The sequence below is a fragment of the Pseudoliparis swirei genome, chromosome 4 (assembly GCF_029220125.1).
Source record: "Pseudoliparis swirei isolate HS2019 ecotype Mariana Trench chromosome 4, NWPU_hadal_v1, whole genome shotgun sequence".
Classification (NCBI taxonomy): Eukaryota; Metazoa; Chordata; class Actinopteri; order Perciformes; family Liparidae; genus Pseudoliparis; species Pseudoliparis swirei.
Genome location: NC_079391.1, coordinates 11802224 through 11821362, shown reverse-complemented (window position 1 = coordinate 11821362; position 19139 = coordinate 11802224). Strand labels below are relative to the sequence as shown.

The window sequence follows — 19139 nt, the reverse complement described above, 5'->3', positions numbered from 1 at the left end:
TATTCCAATAGTTGCCCATTGAAAGTAATGTTCAGTAATATGCTGCTGTCAAAGTCTTTGTAGTCAGTCAGTGAGATGTACAGCTGTATCTTATTGGCTGATAGTGAAACATGGCAACAAAAACAACTAAAGAATAAGTGTTACATTTATATTTCATGATGCATGAAAAATAACTTTGGTTTACGACTACATTCTTGGCACACTTGCAAGACCTCGTGGCTAGTTCCTCTGTGAACTCATGCTGCAATCAATTTGAATAATAACTCATTAAATGATTGGATTATTTCAAATTGATGACAAGAATATAAAGATCCTCATCTTGGGGCAAAAGTGGAAAACTGAACTACAGACAAAGGTCCCCCCCTTCCCCTCTATCTGTATATTTATAATAGCGTGGATTAGAAAGCAGGACAGGAAGGATTGAGTCTGGTGATGGTGGGATTATAGCGGATAGGAGGAGAGTGAGGTGGAGGTAATAGTGATGGGGGGCATGTTTCTGAGTCCCTTCCTGAACACTGGCGGAGCGTGGAAGTGAAGCGTGGAGACAGAGTGGAACGGACAGGAGCTGACTGCAGAGAGGTGGAGAAAAGAAGAGTCCAGAACAAGAGCACAAACTAATGCTATTGTGGTCAATGCACAATGGCTCCTGCAAAGTGACTGCAGACGGCCATTAAACAAAGAACGTTTCGCCATTCGCTCTTCCCCACCCAATTAGATTCTATTGCCCGGTTTAACATGACAAAAACACAGCCCATTTTTCCTAATTCTGGCTGTCATTCCGGCCCCTGTGCCACCTTCAATCGAGTAAGCCTCTGCGCGCTGGCCTGTCCGTTGGACTGACAGCGACTTGTGACATGGATTCAAACACATCCACTGTGTTCTCCACTCTACATCTCACACGCAAATATGTGCCCCGTCTCAGCTTTCCCAAGAGCTTGAAACATTCCCCATATACGTTAGAGGAACTCATTTCCAGAAAAGCCCCAGCCATTGCTGAGGTTAATCATTTTCAGTTCTCTACTTAGTTCCACAAAAGAAATACCTGACTTTCTTATTATGTCCCCACGCAAAATAAAGTAACAGAAAGTGAAGAGAAAAACATGCTAAAACACAAATGAGTCGATGACCCTATGCCTTTAAGTAACACTACCATACCCTCAAGTAGCAATACACAGTTAAACTACAGTACAGTACAATTCATAGATATGTTATTGCGTGTGAGTGTTTTCTTTTTAAATGGTTGTTTCTCCATCACATCATTTCAGATCACACACACCTGAATACTTCTGGGCAAACAATAATATATTCTTTCACACTGGCTATTCAAGTGAATATTTCCATATAAAAAAAAACTGACTCCTGAGTGGAAACTGGAAAATGTTTTTATAGCAGCACTTGGTCCACATTTTAAAAAAAAGGACACTGTCGTTCCTCCTTGACTGTGCAGCGCAGCTGAATGGACTCGATATGCTCTCCTGTATGCTTACGGAGCAAGCAGCATGGAAATTGATATTTGCTTGCTTACTAAATAGTGGATTATTCATCTTAATGCTTCAAATTGGTCGGGGTGTTTTTCTTCTGCTGTTTCCAACTTGTTTGCCTTCTCTCTTATTACTGTATATTTCGGTGACAATAAATATTCCAAAGAACACTAAGGGATGTGGGTCATAGGATGTCTTGCCAGACAGTAAGGCAGTACTTAGACAATATTGAAAGTGCATACAAAAAATTCTTAAAAGGGTTTCGATTATGGGTCCAAACCTCAGATACTGCTAACAAAAATGTTTTTGGGTAATTGGTTAAATTTGTATTGTTGCAATAAAATTCCTTTTCCCTCTTTATGGTTGTTGTGGAACTTTATCTGTTGAGTGTGTGCATTTACAGTGTAAATGTTGGCTCCTCATGAATTCTCCTGTGCCTAAATATTGTTCATCACTACGCTCATTCAAGCTCCATCGCTCAAGATGGACAGTAGGAAGAAAAAATTCCCAGACAACTTTTAAAACAGCAGTGACAGCGGCAGACAAAGAGAGACTGTGTGATGTAGGCCATCATTTGGATCAGGAGGGTCACCGTGAATCTGAGTCAAACAGCAAGAATGTCACAAAACCAAATGAAATTTGGTCTCAGTGTCACTTGGCAGGCATTCACATCTGGCTCAACAGAGTCGGGCTGTGGGCAAATCTCTCCCCCGAATGTCCTTTCTTTAACAAATAGTGCCTTCGCAGGACGACCGCTCAGCCGGTAGCCACCACACGACCAGAGACCCTGTGCTGCATGTGCTCCGCTCGTCAACCACGGCGTTCTTCACAACACGCATGCCGAGATAACCGATGTCTTACTGTGTGTCGGGTTTACAGGACAGTTCTTAGGCCCCAGAGCTGAAGGTGCTTTGTAATCAATAGCAGTCGACTGTAGACTACACTAGTGCTATCACACTCGACATGGTGTGAGAATGTCTGTCTGTCTGCTGATACCCAGCTGCATTGGGGACAATATATGTGGAAACTAGACAAATCCAGAATAATTCCCAGTATCCATCTGTGGAAAGTTGCCCTTAATGTCACACACACCACCATCACCGACACACGGCAGAGCCTTCCTCCCACTCCTATTATCCTTCGGTGTTTTTCAGCAAACTCATCCATTTCTCTTCACCCCCCCTCCTCTCCCCCTCCTCAGGTGGTGTGTAGTGTACTGTCAAGCACAGTGTGAATCAATGACTGGCGCTCACGCCCACAGGTAAAGGTTACAAAGGTTCACTATTGAATTATTTCTGCACTTCTCTCATTGCTGCCGTATGCCTGGCTGCTTTTAGTTGATGTGGGTGAGGCACTGGAGGCGACTCTCTTTGCTAATGCACTCCAAACATGGACGCGTGTGTTCCGTGTGTTTCTGTATGGCCTTTGATGTAAGAGGAGATTTCTTCGAATGAAACTAACATAATGTGCATTATCATATTGAGCAACATACACACACGTGCACTCACACACACTTACAGTCTGTTCACTACTCTTGCTTTTCTATCGGAGAGTGGATAATGAATCGCAACATCTGTGCTTTCAGCCGGTCTTTCTTTTATCTGCCTTTATTCAAATGGAGCCTTCGGAGTGTGAGGGCAACATGCTGCTGGAGAGGGTATCCTTCACTCTCTGGTTTTGTTTTGCTGTCAGCGAGGGCTATCGTCTCTACTGGACCCAGGGTGAACTCATCCATAGCACAGATCATGCCCTTTGATCCACCAGCTCTCTCTAGGGGTAAAAACAGCCTTATTAAAAATGGCTAAATAAAACGTTCCTATAGCCTCGACTCGATAGTTGCCAAACTTTACTCTTGGTTCTTCTCTGACGGTGCCGATGGTCAAATTGAGCTCCCTAATTCTACAATGAGCAGCACTGTTCACGCAACACCAAAACATTGAAACAAATGAAGAAATCTGACAATGTAATGGTTCTAGTTCCAAGACTACCGAGCATACGCTTGCACTACAGACAATATTATAGATGAGAACATGCGTCAGATGATAATATGCGCCTTAGGCGGAAGTTCAAGTAAGGAGCGGAGCAGAAAACGTATGAAGAATAAAATATGAAAACTATAGAAAAGTCAAACAAAAGAACATGTATCTGCATTGTATTGTAGCAGGATGCGAGTACATTGTAGAGTACAATGTGCTGGGTCTGGATTCTCCGACAAAGACAACCAACTAAAGTGTCTTTGATAACGAGGGACAAACACAACTGGCTCTTTGTAACTGTAATCAAACTAAAAGAGTCAGTGGAGACGTGCTAGTTTCACTTGTGGAGAAGTATTCTTTGTCGAAGTATGTGTTGACAAAAGCCAGCGCCGCATTCTTGAATAAGAAAAGTCAGCCACTCTGAGCTCAGCATTTCTCACTTAGCTCGAACTGTACTGACAATATGTTGGACATGAAAACAAAACTTTACTTTAATTCGATGCTCTGTCGAACACATCACGTTTAAATCCGTCATCAAAGAGAAGGAACTATGTCATGCTCCATTGTCTTAAATGGACTTGTTTTCCTCCTTCATCTCATGTACCTGTATGGCAGTGACACGTCTGCTGCTATAATTAAACCCATCACAACCATTATGTCTTTGTCACCTAATCTATCCTCTCCTCCACTGGCTGCGTCTGTCTGGAAACCACAGACTTCCCGCCCTCAGCTCTGACTGACAGCCCCTGTGGAGGCTGTGGTCACTCCGTGTGAGTGACATGAGGGGCAGCAGGGCTACTGCATTACCTCCTTCCCCTCCCTCCCGAGCACCTCCTAATCCTGCCACACAGCACCTCACACCACCTCTGCTCCGATATCCAGCAGCAAAGCCTCAAGGCCTGGAAATAGAACTCATTAACACGTTTAGTAAGTACAAATGAGATGACTGTCTCCTGATGGACTGTCTATCTTTTGGATCAGCTTTCAAGGAGAGTGTCTGGTAATGACAAGAGAGGAAGAAACCAATATTATAATGTGCTGCAAGTCTCCTCTGAAAATGGGCTTGATGACAGGCCGAGCCTCTCGCACACACACATGTCCTGATTCTTAAAGTGGACACCTATGTGCGTACAGTTTATGGGTATGCGAGTTTGCAAAATAAAGTCTAGCGCACATTTACACCCACATGACATAACTGACAGTAACACCATACATGGGGCTTAAAACATATACAGTACACACAAGGTGAACTCAGCAAAATGCTACACTAAAAAAGCTTCACGGCTGGATTTTGAGAGGCTGTAGTGCCTTCAACTTGTCCTCATTGACTTTATCACTTTTCTTATTGTCTGGTTGTTATTATTTGTGTGTATAAACACTCAACGTTGACATTCATGCCGGCCCTGTTCTCCTCTAAGCCGGATCAACTGTACAGGCTGCCACAACCAGTGTCCAGCCACGACTGGCTGAGCTCGCCAGTATTTACAGAATGAGGCTTCAGTCGGGTGGGGTCGTAAAAAACCTGGACAGAAGACATTTTTATTCACAGTCCATCCTAGAATAGCGCTGGTGGCTTTCTGGTCAATTTGCTATTACAGGATGAGCCAGCAGAGGAATTCAGACCGGGCTGGTCCATGAAGCAGGGGGCAAAGGGAAAGAAACGACTTGATTGTGTTAGTTAGAGCAGTATGGTCATATGAATACACAACTGGAAAATCTATAAAGCTATCATTTTGGCTTTTTAATAAACGTCTAGTCTTTTGTAATATTTTCAAAATGAAAAGTTATGTATTTATGAATTTCCTGGCACGTTCTGTGGACAGCAAACAATTTCCTATGCTGCCGTGATGCCCTTCGGACAGGGATTAGAAGGCAGGCGACTGACGGAGGCCTGACTGAGCTGCAGGCCCTCTGGGGCCAGACTCATCCGGGCCTGCACAGTCCTCATATCCACTCTGCATCACCGGGGCAATAACCGCCTTTATTAAAAGCGCACTGCGGCAGTGTCTGTCTATACAACTTACTTTCAGATTGGCCATAATGTGGCATGTTAGAAAGAGTGGTTCGGGGCTACAATATCCTGTTTCTGGAAAGGTTTACTTTGCATTGCAACAAGCATAAATAAAGGAGGACATTCCAGAAATGGCTACCGTCTGTTTGGCTCTCGCCCGCGGGGAGCAAAAGCTCAGACTCTGGCTATTGCATGCCATCAGAGCGTGGCCTGGCTCACCTCTGATTCTACCTGGCTTTAGCAGCTTTAACTTAGCCACTGAACATGCAGATAGCGGGGCATGATAGAGTATGAAAGCAGGGGGAGAGTAAAACCCTGTTCATAAATTGAAAGAAGGATACGCCTAAAGGATGAAGGCATGGTTCAATATAGTGCATTAGATATTAGGAGGAGTACTTTTTTTTTGACGGATTGGATGTCAACATATCCTGTCTGCCTTCATCAAATCTCAACATGAGCTGCAATGTGTCGTGCCAATGTGAACATACGAGTGACTTTTCTCTTTTTGCTTTAATAGTGTCACAGCCCATTTTCCAGCTTTTTTCAGAGCATCTCAGGAATTATGCATGAGGCAGAGAGGGAGGCATTAGGGAAGGGAATAAAAATGCCTCTGTTGTCAGGACAGGCCTTACTATTAGGTGTGTGACCATGAAAGCACACCCCTTTTAGCAAAACAAACAATGGATCTAATTTTGGATACCACTATTATGCAGTCATTTGTATGCATCCTTTCGTCTCATTTCATTTAATAATGCACACGGCTCCCCTGCTCAGTTACTCAAACTGGTCATTAAAAGTAACACTGGTCTAAACTGGAGGCTTAAGTTGCACTTAGAAGCGCTCCAGGTGCGGCGGAGGGGAAACAACTGCAAAAAAGTGTCAACGTAAGTTCACCCCTCCACCAAACCAGACTTTGCCCTTGAACAGCCGGGCCCGTACGTCTACACAGACACAATGACTGCCGGCTGCCCAGGCGGCCCCGGCCCCAGCCTTCTCCTTCCCAGCCTCCTCGACTCACACACAGGGATTTCCTCCTGCGATGAGAGCCAAGCCGTCACAGCCCAGCGATCAAGGGCCTGCCATCTGTGACTGAGGCAGATTTACAGCAGGATCTAATCCACACTGTCAGCCACGTTCGTTCTCCATCTCTGCCTGCGCCGTACACAGAAATGCACGGACGTTTACCACTGAGAAATACCAATATTTTACCCATATAAAATGTTCTTGGCTGAATCTCGTTTTCTCAGTCTCACATGCACGCACACACGCACACACAGAACGAGGGGGAAACATTTCTCGCAGGAGGGCATCCACCGTTAGGTGCAATTTAACGTTGATCTCATTCTACGCTCCCAAAAATTACTTTGCTAATTGTTCAATAATGCTATTTAAGGTTAAGAAATGAGAAACCTCAATGTGTCATGGAGTTGTATGCCCTGGTGAACATCATTCATATGAAATAGGGTCATCAAATGCTCAAGTGTCACACCAGCTCTCACACACAAGCTCCCCATATGTGTACCCCCCCCCCCCCCCCAATTTCATCCACTCACCATTTCCTCTTGTTCTCCATATATCGGTCACTCATACACAGATATCCTGATGCTTAACGTTGTCAGCAGTCTCCATTAACCCTCCGCTTGACATCGACATGACACTAGATTATACCTTTTCTCTGTAAGCACTAAGCCCAAAATACATCTTGTCCTCATGCTGTCAAGCCAGCTGTCTTTACAAGTAAGTGCTCTATGGGAGTTTTAATATTTCCATCCCGCCTTCTCTGTCACATACATGTCTACCTGCCACCTAGTAATGAGCTGCTATCCTAAAAACGAGAAGACTAGCACTGGTGCAGACAGCACATTGGTCAGCGCTGAGCTTGATTCAGTGAACTCTGCACACAGGGCAGCTGTGTGGGGCTGGGGTCCCCTCTGTGGTCCCTTTGTTTCCCCACGGATAAAGGGTTAAAGACAAATGGAGGCGGGGCCACACAGCAACATGCTTAAGCAGCACAATTTCAGAATGAGCAAGAATTAAAACAATGCAAGCCTTTTATTTCTGTGTTAGTCTAATTAGAAAAAAGACTCCACATTTCTGCTGCCCTTGCTCTCCTTGGACATTCAGCCCAGAGGAGATAAGTGGCAACGAATCCCTACAGTCTGCTGCCTCCACATAAGGGGCATTAATATGCAGCATTGTGAAGTGTAAACCACATCACTTCATGGAGGAGCTCGCCAATTTGAATTCCATAGCTGTCATAGAAAGGTATCAGTTGACTTGACGTGTTTGTGGAAAGAGAAGACTTCATATGTTTTGCAAAGAGAAGCTCAGCCCCTTGACCAGCAGAGACCACTCGCTGGACCACAGAACAGCAGCATGCGAGGGATTTACTGTGTAGGTGACCCAAAAATCCAGGGGGCAAATTTGTTTTAACAAGCCAGAGAACGTTTCACCACTTTAGCAACTATGCTTCAACCACACACAGAAAAGAGCCCTGGCTGTGCCACCGAATAGGAAATTAAATATTACGCTGGTAGGGAATATTTCAGCTCTTGTGAAGGGGAGTGGCCGGGAGGTGGGCCGGCGCAGCTGAGGCTGTTGGAACAAGGCATCTGGGCTGTGAGATGGTAGTAGAAGTGAGAGGTCAGCTATTTTAAAAGTAATGATTACAGACGAAGAGGTATGATGATTACTGAGGTCATTTGATCAAATCGCTTCTTCTTAATTTAAATTCGTACCATCTGAAGAATCAAATGGAGGTACTGCTGGATTGAAAACAATGTCTCGGATCTAAATAATAATTGGTCATAATCACTGATCTTCTGTTTATATGTTTGTCTGCAGCTCCTTTTACATTTTGTTGAATACTAGTGGTCCGCTCAAGTAAATGAGGGTTTATTGTAATTTGATGATGCTCTGCAGGGGAGTAACTGCTGTGTGTGTGTAATGATACAACCCACACACAGCCCCACTGCAGGGGCCCATTATCCAACCTAAAGCTTGGATACCTCAACCTGGCACAAACATGGGCATCTAGAAAATCAAAGGTTAAAAGAGAAAAAAAGGATTGATAAACCTAACATTTGCACAAAAAATAAATAAATAAATAAACATTTTGTGACAAAGAACAACAACTCTAAACACAAAAATAGTAAATCCCCAACCCCCCAACCCTTTTAACCTAACTCGCCCTTCCTCCTGCCTTTGCATGTTCGCCTGTCCACTGTACTGTAGGCATTAACATATTTTGAGTGCAGCGAGCAGAAAGCTTAATTGTCCCTAATTGCTCGGCTAAATATGTTCTCTAATGATTTGCTTCAGATCTGTGACTGCCTTTTGCGCAATTTCCCGGCCGCTGGCTTCATTATCCCTGCCTTCTTGGAACAAAGCATCTTCACAGGCTGGACTCCCCCCCCCCCCAGCATAACATAGACAGCGAGTATGTGTGCGAGGGAAGTAATGGTTGCCTCTCGGAGGGACACACAATAGAGCCCCTTTGTCAGGGCGAAGGAGTTAAAGCGATTGCAAAACCAAATCTCTGCAAAGAAAGAGTGTTAATTGACCCCAGCTCACTCTTCCTAATCAGTCCATAATAAATGAGCAGACACTTTGTTTCAGTCATGCTACTGTTGTTGTAGCTGCGTTCCTGTTGTTGTTGCAGCTGCTGCTGCTGTTGTTCAGCTCCTCCTTCTCTGGCCTTAACGCTCCGTCTCAATATGTCTTTGATGGCTGAAAAGCTCCCATTAACAGGGTTCACTGCTTTTGCTGCTGAAGGCAGCAGTATTTTTGTGTGAATGAGATTGTGAATGAAAATGTTGTAAATATCAAAAATACAAGTTATTGGAAACGAGATTGAGGGACATACCAGGGATGTTGTCTCTGACAATGGGAACAAGTCAAACTTAGTGGTGTAATCTGCTATTCTTCTTATCTAATAGTAATGTATATTTGAGTTTCGTACTTTTGTATTTTAATTATGGCTAAATCATACAAAAACAACCACAAACCCCACATCTATGGGGAAGTAATTGTAAAATGAAGAGAGTGACAAATTGTGAACGCATATTTCTCAGCGGAACGATGGACTCGTGTTGATGTGTTCAAGAGACAGGGCAGCAAAGGCAGAGAAGACCAAGAGAGTAAAACAAAGGCAGAGATCATAAAGAGACACCAACAAAAAAGACCCCACAGGGGGCAGTTTCTGACCTGTATCTGAAGAAGAGCATTTGCGGATGGTGAAGATGGAACTGAGGTCCTCGTCCTCCTCCGGCAGGCCCTTCTGCAGGCGCTGGAGCTTCCTGAGGCTCTCGCTGCGCTGGTGCTTCATGGAGCGCACATGCTGGATCAGGTTGAGCTTGGCCTTGGTCGAGTAGTTACATAGCACACAGTGGTAGTAGCAGGCATCACCCTCCACCGCATGTTCGTGCTGCTGCAGGTGCTGTGGGAGGGAATGAAGGGAGAGAGAGAGAAAGAGAGAGAGAGAGAAATGAAGATGGAGAAAGAGAGAGCGGGAAAGAGAGTGAAAGAGGTTATTGTAGATGGCAGATAGCTGGCTAGGCACCACCGACTCACTTTCACTCAAACAGTTGGCAAATGAACAAATCAATTCCCAATCACAGCCCTGTTGTTTAACATCCAGACCTCTTCCACTTCAGGACAACTGTTTGGACTGTGCACTTTGTCTGCGTGAGTGTGTGTATCAGTGGGCTAACAGGACAGGAGAGGCCTAGGACGCACACAAATCTCAGGGGCACGAGCACGGGCAGGAATCGCATCAGCCACCCTTCAGAAGCCGTGGGTCCGCAGCCTCGCCGACGGAAGGGAGCATTGATCCCCTTCACTCAACAGAAGCCTCCCGTCTCTGAAAAGGAAACTCCAAACATCTGCTTGTTTCACGCATGGAATACTAAATATTGATCACAGCGAGTTAAATCCTCGCTCCCTTGCAGAGAAACGGAGGCAAAGTGAGCCAGTGGCGAGGCAGGAGAGGGATTTAGTGCACCCTGAGGGAAGCTGGGGACATTCCACAACAGAAGGGAAACCTTTAGAGGACGGGAAATCAGCACTAGTATTGACCTGTCAACCCCAGCACTTCCTCCAAGACTCAACAGCAGGCCTAGTCCAGCCTTCAGCCCATCCTCCGCCGTGTCACAACATGCCTAACATCCCGTAGTGACACCATACCGCCACAACCTCTTGTCACACCACAGCGCTCCAATCTAATTACCTCCTGCGTGGCTCAATCAATGATGCAAGGCCAACACAATATGGCTGGGCCTGGTGTGAGCATCAGAGTTATTGACCACTATCCAAAAGCATCACACTGATTGTTTCTGCATGTTTACAATGAAAGCCCCAGACTCGGTATGGCCACTTGTGTCTTGCCTGTCATGTGCTGCTCCTAATCTCAAAGTCTCGCTGTGGATTTCTACGGCTGCGATCAATGCCAATCACCAAAGGTTTTCCTCTTTTTCCTCATCTCTCCTCGGCGCCCATGTCTCCTGTGAGGCACGCTAAGAGAACAACATAATCTAGCGTATATTTAAATATGTTATGTACGTCCGACTCAATATTTTGAGTTTAATAAATACGTGTAAATGAAAGACCATTGTGAGGAATATTAACCTGTCATAAGAAGAGGATAATTACTGAAATCATTAACGGTGCTGAAAGCTTGTGATTAAAGTAGAGTCAATCAGGTTGTATTACCAATTCTGCAATTCAAGAGAATAAACCTCCCTGCGTTCATCAACCTCACACATCAGGCTAACATTTCGATAAAGATTCAGAAAACTGAACCCTTCATCAAGAAGAAACTGAGCTATCATCCTGCGGTGGATGGCCTGTTTGGCGGGCTGTAGAGGGTAAAAGTGTTGGGAACATTAGACATTTAACCGCATTACATCTAAATCAGGTGTTGACAGGTTAGTGGGGGAAAAAAGTCATAATAACATTATGCTTCCCTGAAATGCTCTTGTCCCGTTCTCCTAATGTTTAATTTTCTGGCAATATTGTAATATTGCCATGGGGTTTTCTGAGCTATTGTGTTTCATTCTCTTTGGTTTCATATTTCTCACTTCTACACCTAAAATGTGCATTTAGACACCGCTTCCAGGAAAAGGAATGAGTGTTTTTTTTTCTTCTCTCTCTCCTTTTTGTGAGCCCCACAGCTCGGTGTAATAGAGTTATTAGGTGATTGTGTCTCTGTGTGCTCTCCTTTCTCGCCTCGTTTTAAGCCATCCATGATGTCATGAATAGGTGTTGCGGGATATTGTGGGAGCCCTCCTCCTTCTCCTCCTTTTCCTCTGTGCACCAATATTGCATCAGAACAAAGGTAGAGAGAAACCTGAGAGACAGATTCAGTTATAGATAACACCAAATCCATCATGGAAACTGCTTTTACTCAGAGCAGATGTCTCGAATTTTTTAAAAAGAGAGTACTTGTAGCGAATGACTCAAGGCTCCAAAAAAAAAGAAGGCGAGTTAAAAAAAGAAATGAGAGCACCTGACCAAAACTTCAAAGATAGTCCCAGGAGGTAGAAGAAAAACCCTGGGAGTTTTATAGTTTCCCATAAAAAGCACAGGGTTTATATAGGAGTGAACCGGAGACCACATGCCCCTGAATCGACCATAACTCACTATAAACCTGACTGGCCAGGAAGATGGCCTCAACAGAGCTCCAATGTGCCTGTCCCGGTGCTTGTAGCTTGGTCTTCAATGTCAAATGGCTACACCTGTAAACCACCACTTTCACCATCTCTGCAATGGCTATGACGCAATAAAGTCTGGGACATTTTAGAGGCCGTGAACGAGGTACCAATGAGTGATCAGTGAGGTGGCCCGTGCTCATTCAGTATTCCAGAGAGGATGAAGCACAACTATAACATAGTGCCTGGGAGAACAGCAAAGCTTAGCTCATGAGTGCAAAACCCCTCTGATCATCACACTCACTAACACTGTCCAACATAGATTGACACTGGATCCCATAGGAATTATCCATAGGATTATAGCTGAGAGGCCAAACACAGTATGGACACAGGACACTTGCAGTCCAGCCCCCCCCCCCCCCCCCTCCACACACACACCCACACACAAGCACTTTGAAACATAATAATGCATGAGACAGGGCCTATGTCTGTTTCCTATGAACCTGCATGAAGCCCCTATAGTTGATAAATCACCTCCAACTGGAGTGCAGGAATTTGGCGGCTTAATGAAAAAGTCATGTTGAGCTGGGAGGAGTCGGTCGGCCTGGCTCTGGGGTTTCTAAGCGCCCTATCGAGGCCCCAACAGGGGGGGGGGGGGAAGCTGGCGGGGTCAGTGGCATGGATTCAATACCACTGCACTGTCTGGGAATTTACAGCAGTCATATGGGAGATCCAGCTGAGCAAGAACAAATGTGTAACTGCCTCGAAGACCGTGACTCAAACGCATGGGAGACATGCTGTGTGCATTTGAATGTACTGTATGTGTGCTATGATTTACCAGATTAGATCACTAAAACACATTGATTGTCGGTACAAATACATATTTTAGTTATACTGCAGTGTTTTAAAGGAAAGAGGCAGTCCGCTGCAGTTAAAACTGTGGCTGGTTGATACATGTGTTAGCTATAGATTTTAAAGATGTTATTAATTACATTTAACATGAGAGATCCCCTTTAATCAGTTTTGTCCTGCTGAAACACCCAGTTATGAACTTGGTTTTACACTGCCGTGATTTTCATATAGTTTAAAAATGCAATCAGAGTTGTTCAAGCCTCTCTCTTCCATGGAGCACCTTATCTCTTACTGTGGAGGCTGAAGCAGTGCTCTGTGCTTTTTTAGGTATAGAGGGACCCCATCCTCTCTCACACAACTCTACAGTGCACCTTGCCCTCTGAGTGGGCAATTCACGCCTGTATCAGTTTCACCACCCACCCAGAGCATTGCATACATCTGCATTTCCATCCACTTAAATGCAAAGTAAAAGTGCACCTTTAACACAAAACTGTGTGGTTGCTGAGAGAGTCTAACTAACACAAGATAGAGGTGGATATTACTGGAAGGGTGGAAGGGAGAAAGAGAGCCAGTAATTCCAAAGAATGGCTCCCAAAGGAGCAGTATAGTACAGCATGTACACGCAAGCAACATGTACAACAATATAGACAAAGAGGGCATCAGAAACGGACACACACAAACATGCACATACGGTCTGTCACACACACACAAAGCCACATACCATTACGATCCCTCCCTAATTTCCACCATTAAATTTGGCAGTGCTGTTAATACAAAATTAATGCATTAAAACAGATGACTATCCGTGAGCTAAATAGCTATCAATTCTAAGAGGGCTGCCAAATTCCCTCTGTGAGAGAGGCTGTGAGCATAGTTTCGAAAATTGCACCTGACGCCATGCAATTCATTGGATTTATGCAAACCTGCCTCCTTATTTGAATGATACGATTGTATCCTGTAAAATCACAGAGGTAGGAGTGAGGCTGGAGTTTTCCCCTGGGAAGAGAATGTACAAACTATAGTGCTTGGCTTGAAATGTGCTAGAATAAGTCAAGCAGAACATTTGTTATTTAAACATAGTGATGTCATGGCAGCAATCATAACCAGTGAGGTAACTGTTTCATTCTGAAGGGAAACAATGTAATGTGCCTGAAAAAAACACTGTGACCAAAGGGAGAGGAAACACCCTTGTATGGCTTAATCACTGACTGACAACTGTGGCCATATGCATATTAGCACATGTATATATCTTACTATCCTGTTGTATCCAAAAGAGAACATACAAAAAGCAGTTAACTGTCCAAGCGCTGCCTAATTATGAAGGTTATAAATCAGGATAATGTTTGAATGATGAGGATTAAGTTTGGGGTTGGGGTCTAGACGGTGATAATATTTATATTTAATGACCTCTGTCTTCCCAGCAGCTGAGTATGTGTACATGTGCAGAGGTTTGTTGCTCATAAATCTGAACTCTGGGGTTCCCCTGGAAAGTAAACAGGTTATTTAGGAAAGCAAAGCAGAGTAACTGAAGTCAGCGAGAGCTCACAGTTTGGCCTGTGTTTCCCTGTCTGCCAGCAGCTCCAACCACAGGCCCCACTGGGTGCCAAGTGCGGTGGCTGCGTTGAATTAGCCACTGCAAGCTGCAACATGCCTAAAATTGAGGTTGTGGATTAAGGGGGCCATGTATTTCAGGCTCAAACTGCCTACCTACTGCTTCCTGAACCTTATCCCCACCCTTGTCTTTTCTTCTCCTTTACCCTTCCTAATCCCTGCCACCCCTCCACCGCATCCGGTCTGTCTCAAACCCCCATAATGGCCTACGTTGCTCTCTCTACTGCCTCGCTGTAGAAATGATCCATCACTACCGGTGAATAAAAAACAGGCAACATATTTGTCTCCGGGAGGGAATAGTGAAACAAAACGGACCTCTGTGTCGGAAGGGAGGGCAGCGAGGTAAAGACGGATCGCTGTAGGTGTCCTCGGAGAGGATGACTTAACATAGGCCCGTGAAACAAAGAAGCCGGGGAGGGGGTCATGGAGACACTTAAAGACAATATAGCTACTGGTGGTCCACACCCACCACTCTTACTTACTTTAACATTAAATAAAGCAATACTTATTGAATTCCGTTTGAATGAGTAAGATGCTAGAAAGTAAACAATGGGAACATAATTGCGGAGAGAAGGCAATCAATGCAGGCAGTCATTTGGGCCATGTTGATTGTGTAGGCTGCCGTATGTGTTCAGTGCATGTGTACGTGAGTGCTCATTCGTGGAGCCCTTGCAAACTAAGGTGAGCTAAGGGGAGTATGTGCAGTGACAGGGAGCTGAGTAATGCACTCTCCCGTGCGCACGCACAAAACAAGAGTTGGGTAATCCCTCCTTCAATAATGACCCAGGGCTCGAAACAATAGTTCTCAATCCGCTGATCGATGTGTCCACATAATTCATGTGCGAGTCACTGTCTTTGAAAGGGGAAGAGGAGGAGGATAAGCAAGCGGGCGGTGGAGAGATCAATGCCCTGTGTGGTGATAACGAGCCTGGGCCTATGCCCACAGGAGCCCAACGCTGGCGTCCAGGGTCTCTCTCATTAAGAACATTTGGATAAGCATGGCTATACATACATAATGTGCACTTCTCATCGTAGCCAGATAAACACATTTCCCCCCTTCTTAATGAGCTCGGTCCTGCTTTTGTGACACACAGCGATGATGGGCAGGAAATGATGTCAATATCCAAATAAGAAAAAAAAAGAGGAAAGCAAATTAACAGCAAGCTGTTGGCCTCCTCTTTCAGTAGCTAATTAACAGCTTAACCTCCTGGTGCTTTATGAAAGCCATGCTGGGCGGAGCCTGCCAGGATTGCAGTACAATGAGTCTGCCTGCAGGAGGCGAAAGCAGGGTGGAGACATGGGGGTACCCAAACAACTGTTACAGACACTTGATGCCATGTGCATGGCAAGGTACCATCTGGAAGCAGATTGGGGCAAATCAGGACCTGCCTCGGCCCTACTCTCCATTACCCAGAGCTCTGAGTCAACATCACAACCCCTCCATTTTGGACAGCAGTGACAATAATTAAGGATACATTTACACATCATCATTTAGCAGCTTTATTTTTCTATCCTTAAGCGACTTACAATAACCTTCAACCTAGGTACAAAAAAAACAAACAAGAATACAGGAACATTTCCTCAACATCAACATAGTACAAAAGTACCATAAGTAAGTGCTATCTAAGTGCCACTGAAGTGCTAATCTGTGTTTTAATCCAGATATAGTCGGAAAAGGTGTGTTACAGTGCTAGGGAAGATTTTTATTTCATTTTAGCAAACAGAAGGCTGAAGGTTTCAGGTTTTGAGTTTGAATAACAGTCAAAGCATCAGTGTCTTACTGACACTCTTATCACAATAATAAAGAACATGTCTTTTAACTGTGATCTTGTTGTAAAAAAATGAATAAAAAAAGCGTAATACCTCTAAAACTCTCAAGGCTACAATGACATTTTCATGTAAGACACAGAAAACAAGCAGGTCTGTGGTCCGGGTGTCTGCACCAACCTAACCTCACCATCCTCTGCCCTGGTATCTAAGTTCTCTTCACAAGCAGACAAGATGACTGCATCCAAAGGCCATTAATATTACTCTAAAAAACTGGGCCGCCATGCAAGATTTAAACCTGAGTCACGGCCAAAGTGACAAGTCGTACACTCCTGTTGCAGTGTGGATCCTGTGTTAAAGTATGTGTGTGTGTGCATAAGAACAACATGATGGACTCCCTAGATCTGGGCTGGGCTGTATTGTAGGTCACTGAAGCGTTAGTAGGCTAAAGGCAGAGGCAGCCCTGAACCCACACAGCCGACAACTGACTCTCCTTTGTCCCATGCCAGGATGACAATGGCAGAATGGCAGAATGTGGAGCTGCCACGAATGGCAGATGAGGGCAAAGGATGAAAAAAGAGTTTGGAGAAGACTGAGGTGTAAAGACCCCTCTACGAGTGAGGGAGATGGTGAGTCACGGATAAGGAGGGTGTTGGATTGAGATACAGGCAAACACCACTTGTAATGATTAATGCAGTCAGTGAGAATTAAATTCAGAGCAGGAACATCAAGCAAACACAATTAGTCCTCAAGAACACACATCACACTCTGCTGTGAATGCAGATTCATTGCCATATTATTATGAGGGAGTAGCCATCAGAAGTCAAAAGGACACGCATCAAAAAACAACTTGACTTCCTCAAGATTATGTGTCCCCGTCTCACCTTGTGGGGTACGGTGATCCAACCAAAGCCCTTAAATGCGCCCACTGCAGTGGGGGTGACCACAAGCTACACTTACTGAACTGCAGGTCTGCCCACGCTCGAGCTTCTAAGCCTATTGTCATTAGCTGATCTCCTGTTCCACGTTTTCGCTGATGTACTGGCAGAGAGGAGACACAGAATACAGTCTCCTCAGGCTTGTATTATCTAGCTTTCACCCCTGGCGTACTCCGTTTGGTAGTGTAAATATTTAATTACCACATAATTGGTTGTTGCTTCAGGCTACTGTAACACTGTATGTTTTATAACTATCCTGTATCCTTTTTATGTAAAATTCATAGAAATGTGTTTTGGGGGAGAGGGTGTTTGAGATCTCTTAAGGGGAAATCTTAGTTGCTCATGCACTGCCCTCGGACAAGCTTTCTAGAGACACAAGCTAATTAAGAACAGTGACATTATGCTCACCTAGTGTCAATATTTAACCCAGTCTTGCATCTCTATTAGAAGCACAGCGCCGAAGGAGCAACGTGGCTTTTGAGAGTTCCTCTTCTTAAAATGACGAGTAATGAGTGGGGTTGAGTGGAGGTGAATATACAGAGTGGGTCTATATGTGGGCTTATTGGCATGGAACATGAAGTACCTTGTTGGAGAGAAACTGCTGTTGAGGGTTCTTCAAGCAATTCATGCACCAAACACCCACATGATTCACCTGCCAACTCTCGCAACTAAAAGCTGTAATGAGTGAAACCCTGACATCACCCTTTGGGTGTTATAAACTAAAGCTAAACATTCAAGTGTAGTGAAAAATACTATTACTTCCATAATTTGGATCAAATATACATCACATATCCCTGATAGTCGTTAAGCTATCACCATTATAATTTAGAACCCTATCATTAAAATACAGAAAGACACAGCTGTTGATGCCCCCCCCCCCCCTCCTCATAGGGACCTCTTTTCCCCCCTAAAACCCATCGTAGCCTATGACCTATGTCCACAAGGACTTTTGATGAATGTTGCTCTGTGCAGCACCCCTCCTCCTTCCCATGAGCACAGCCAACTCTATCACTAAAACACATGTGACTCGCTAACACAGCTATCTTTACAGGGTCATTCTGTTGGGCCTGCTCATTAGCCAAAGAAAAAGACATTACTCCTCTTTCCATAAAAAAAGAAAAAAGAAACAAAAGTTATCATTGATCAGGGTGATCAATTGAGGATCAATAACCTAAACCCTCATCATTCCCAGTGCAGCATAATTGCAGCTGAGATATGGTTGTCATCACTAAAAATCAAACACAAACCAGACTAATTGGATGAAGCATACTGTGTAGCTCACGCTGGCAAAAAGCTATACAAAGCCATAAAGACTTGGGATGGCCGCTCATTGGAGCTTCCTAAAATAACTGCTCATGCCCGTAGCAATTGTCCCCATGGAGGTCATTGTGCTGGCTGCCCATTTGGAGACGTTTAATACAGGGCATAACAAGCTACCACTCAAGAGAGCTTTATATCCCTTCACATTTCACTCTTGCACAATGTATAAGATCAGTCCAACTTTTATTGCACAATTTGTGATTTTAATCTAATATAATGTGTTGCTGACCTCTGTGTTAAGCAGTGGTCAGAAAAAAGAAGATGTCATTTTCCACTCCAGTAGTTCAGCCCAGTGAAGAGTCTCAGAGAGCTGGTAAAGCAAAGAGGCGTGTCTGATATAATAGATATTTTACAGACTGGCATCGCGGCCACGCTGCCCTTCCTGGCTGCACCATATACACCGCTCAATCGTGCAAAAAATCTCAAACTATACTTCAAAGCCTACCACTTTTCCCCTTCCTGTTTATTGATTAGATAGAGCTCTTGTTCAGTAATTGTGCAGTAAATCAAGCATGGTGAGCACTAATCTCAAACCC

General features: G+C 44.5%; 1 protein-coding gene across 1 annotated transcript in view; it reads right to left on the bottom strand.

The window, feature by feature from the left end:
* zfhx3b (zinc finger homeobox 3b) overlaps positions 1 to 19139 on the bottom strand; it is an 89977-nt gene that overhangs the window by 50988 nt on the left and 19850 nt on the right. Inside the window, exon 4 of the mRNA XM_056412684.1 lies at positions 9675 to 9906. Within this exon, the coding sequence (XP_056268659.1) occupies positions 9675 to 9906 (232 nt within the window). The remainder of the gene's footprint in view (positions 1 to 9674; positions 9907 to 19139) is intronic.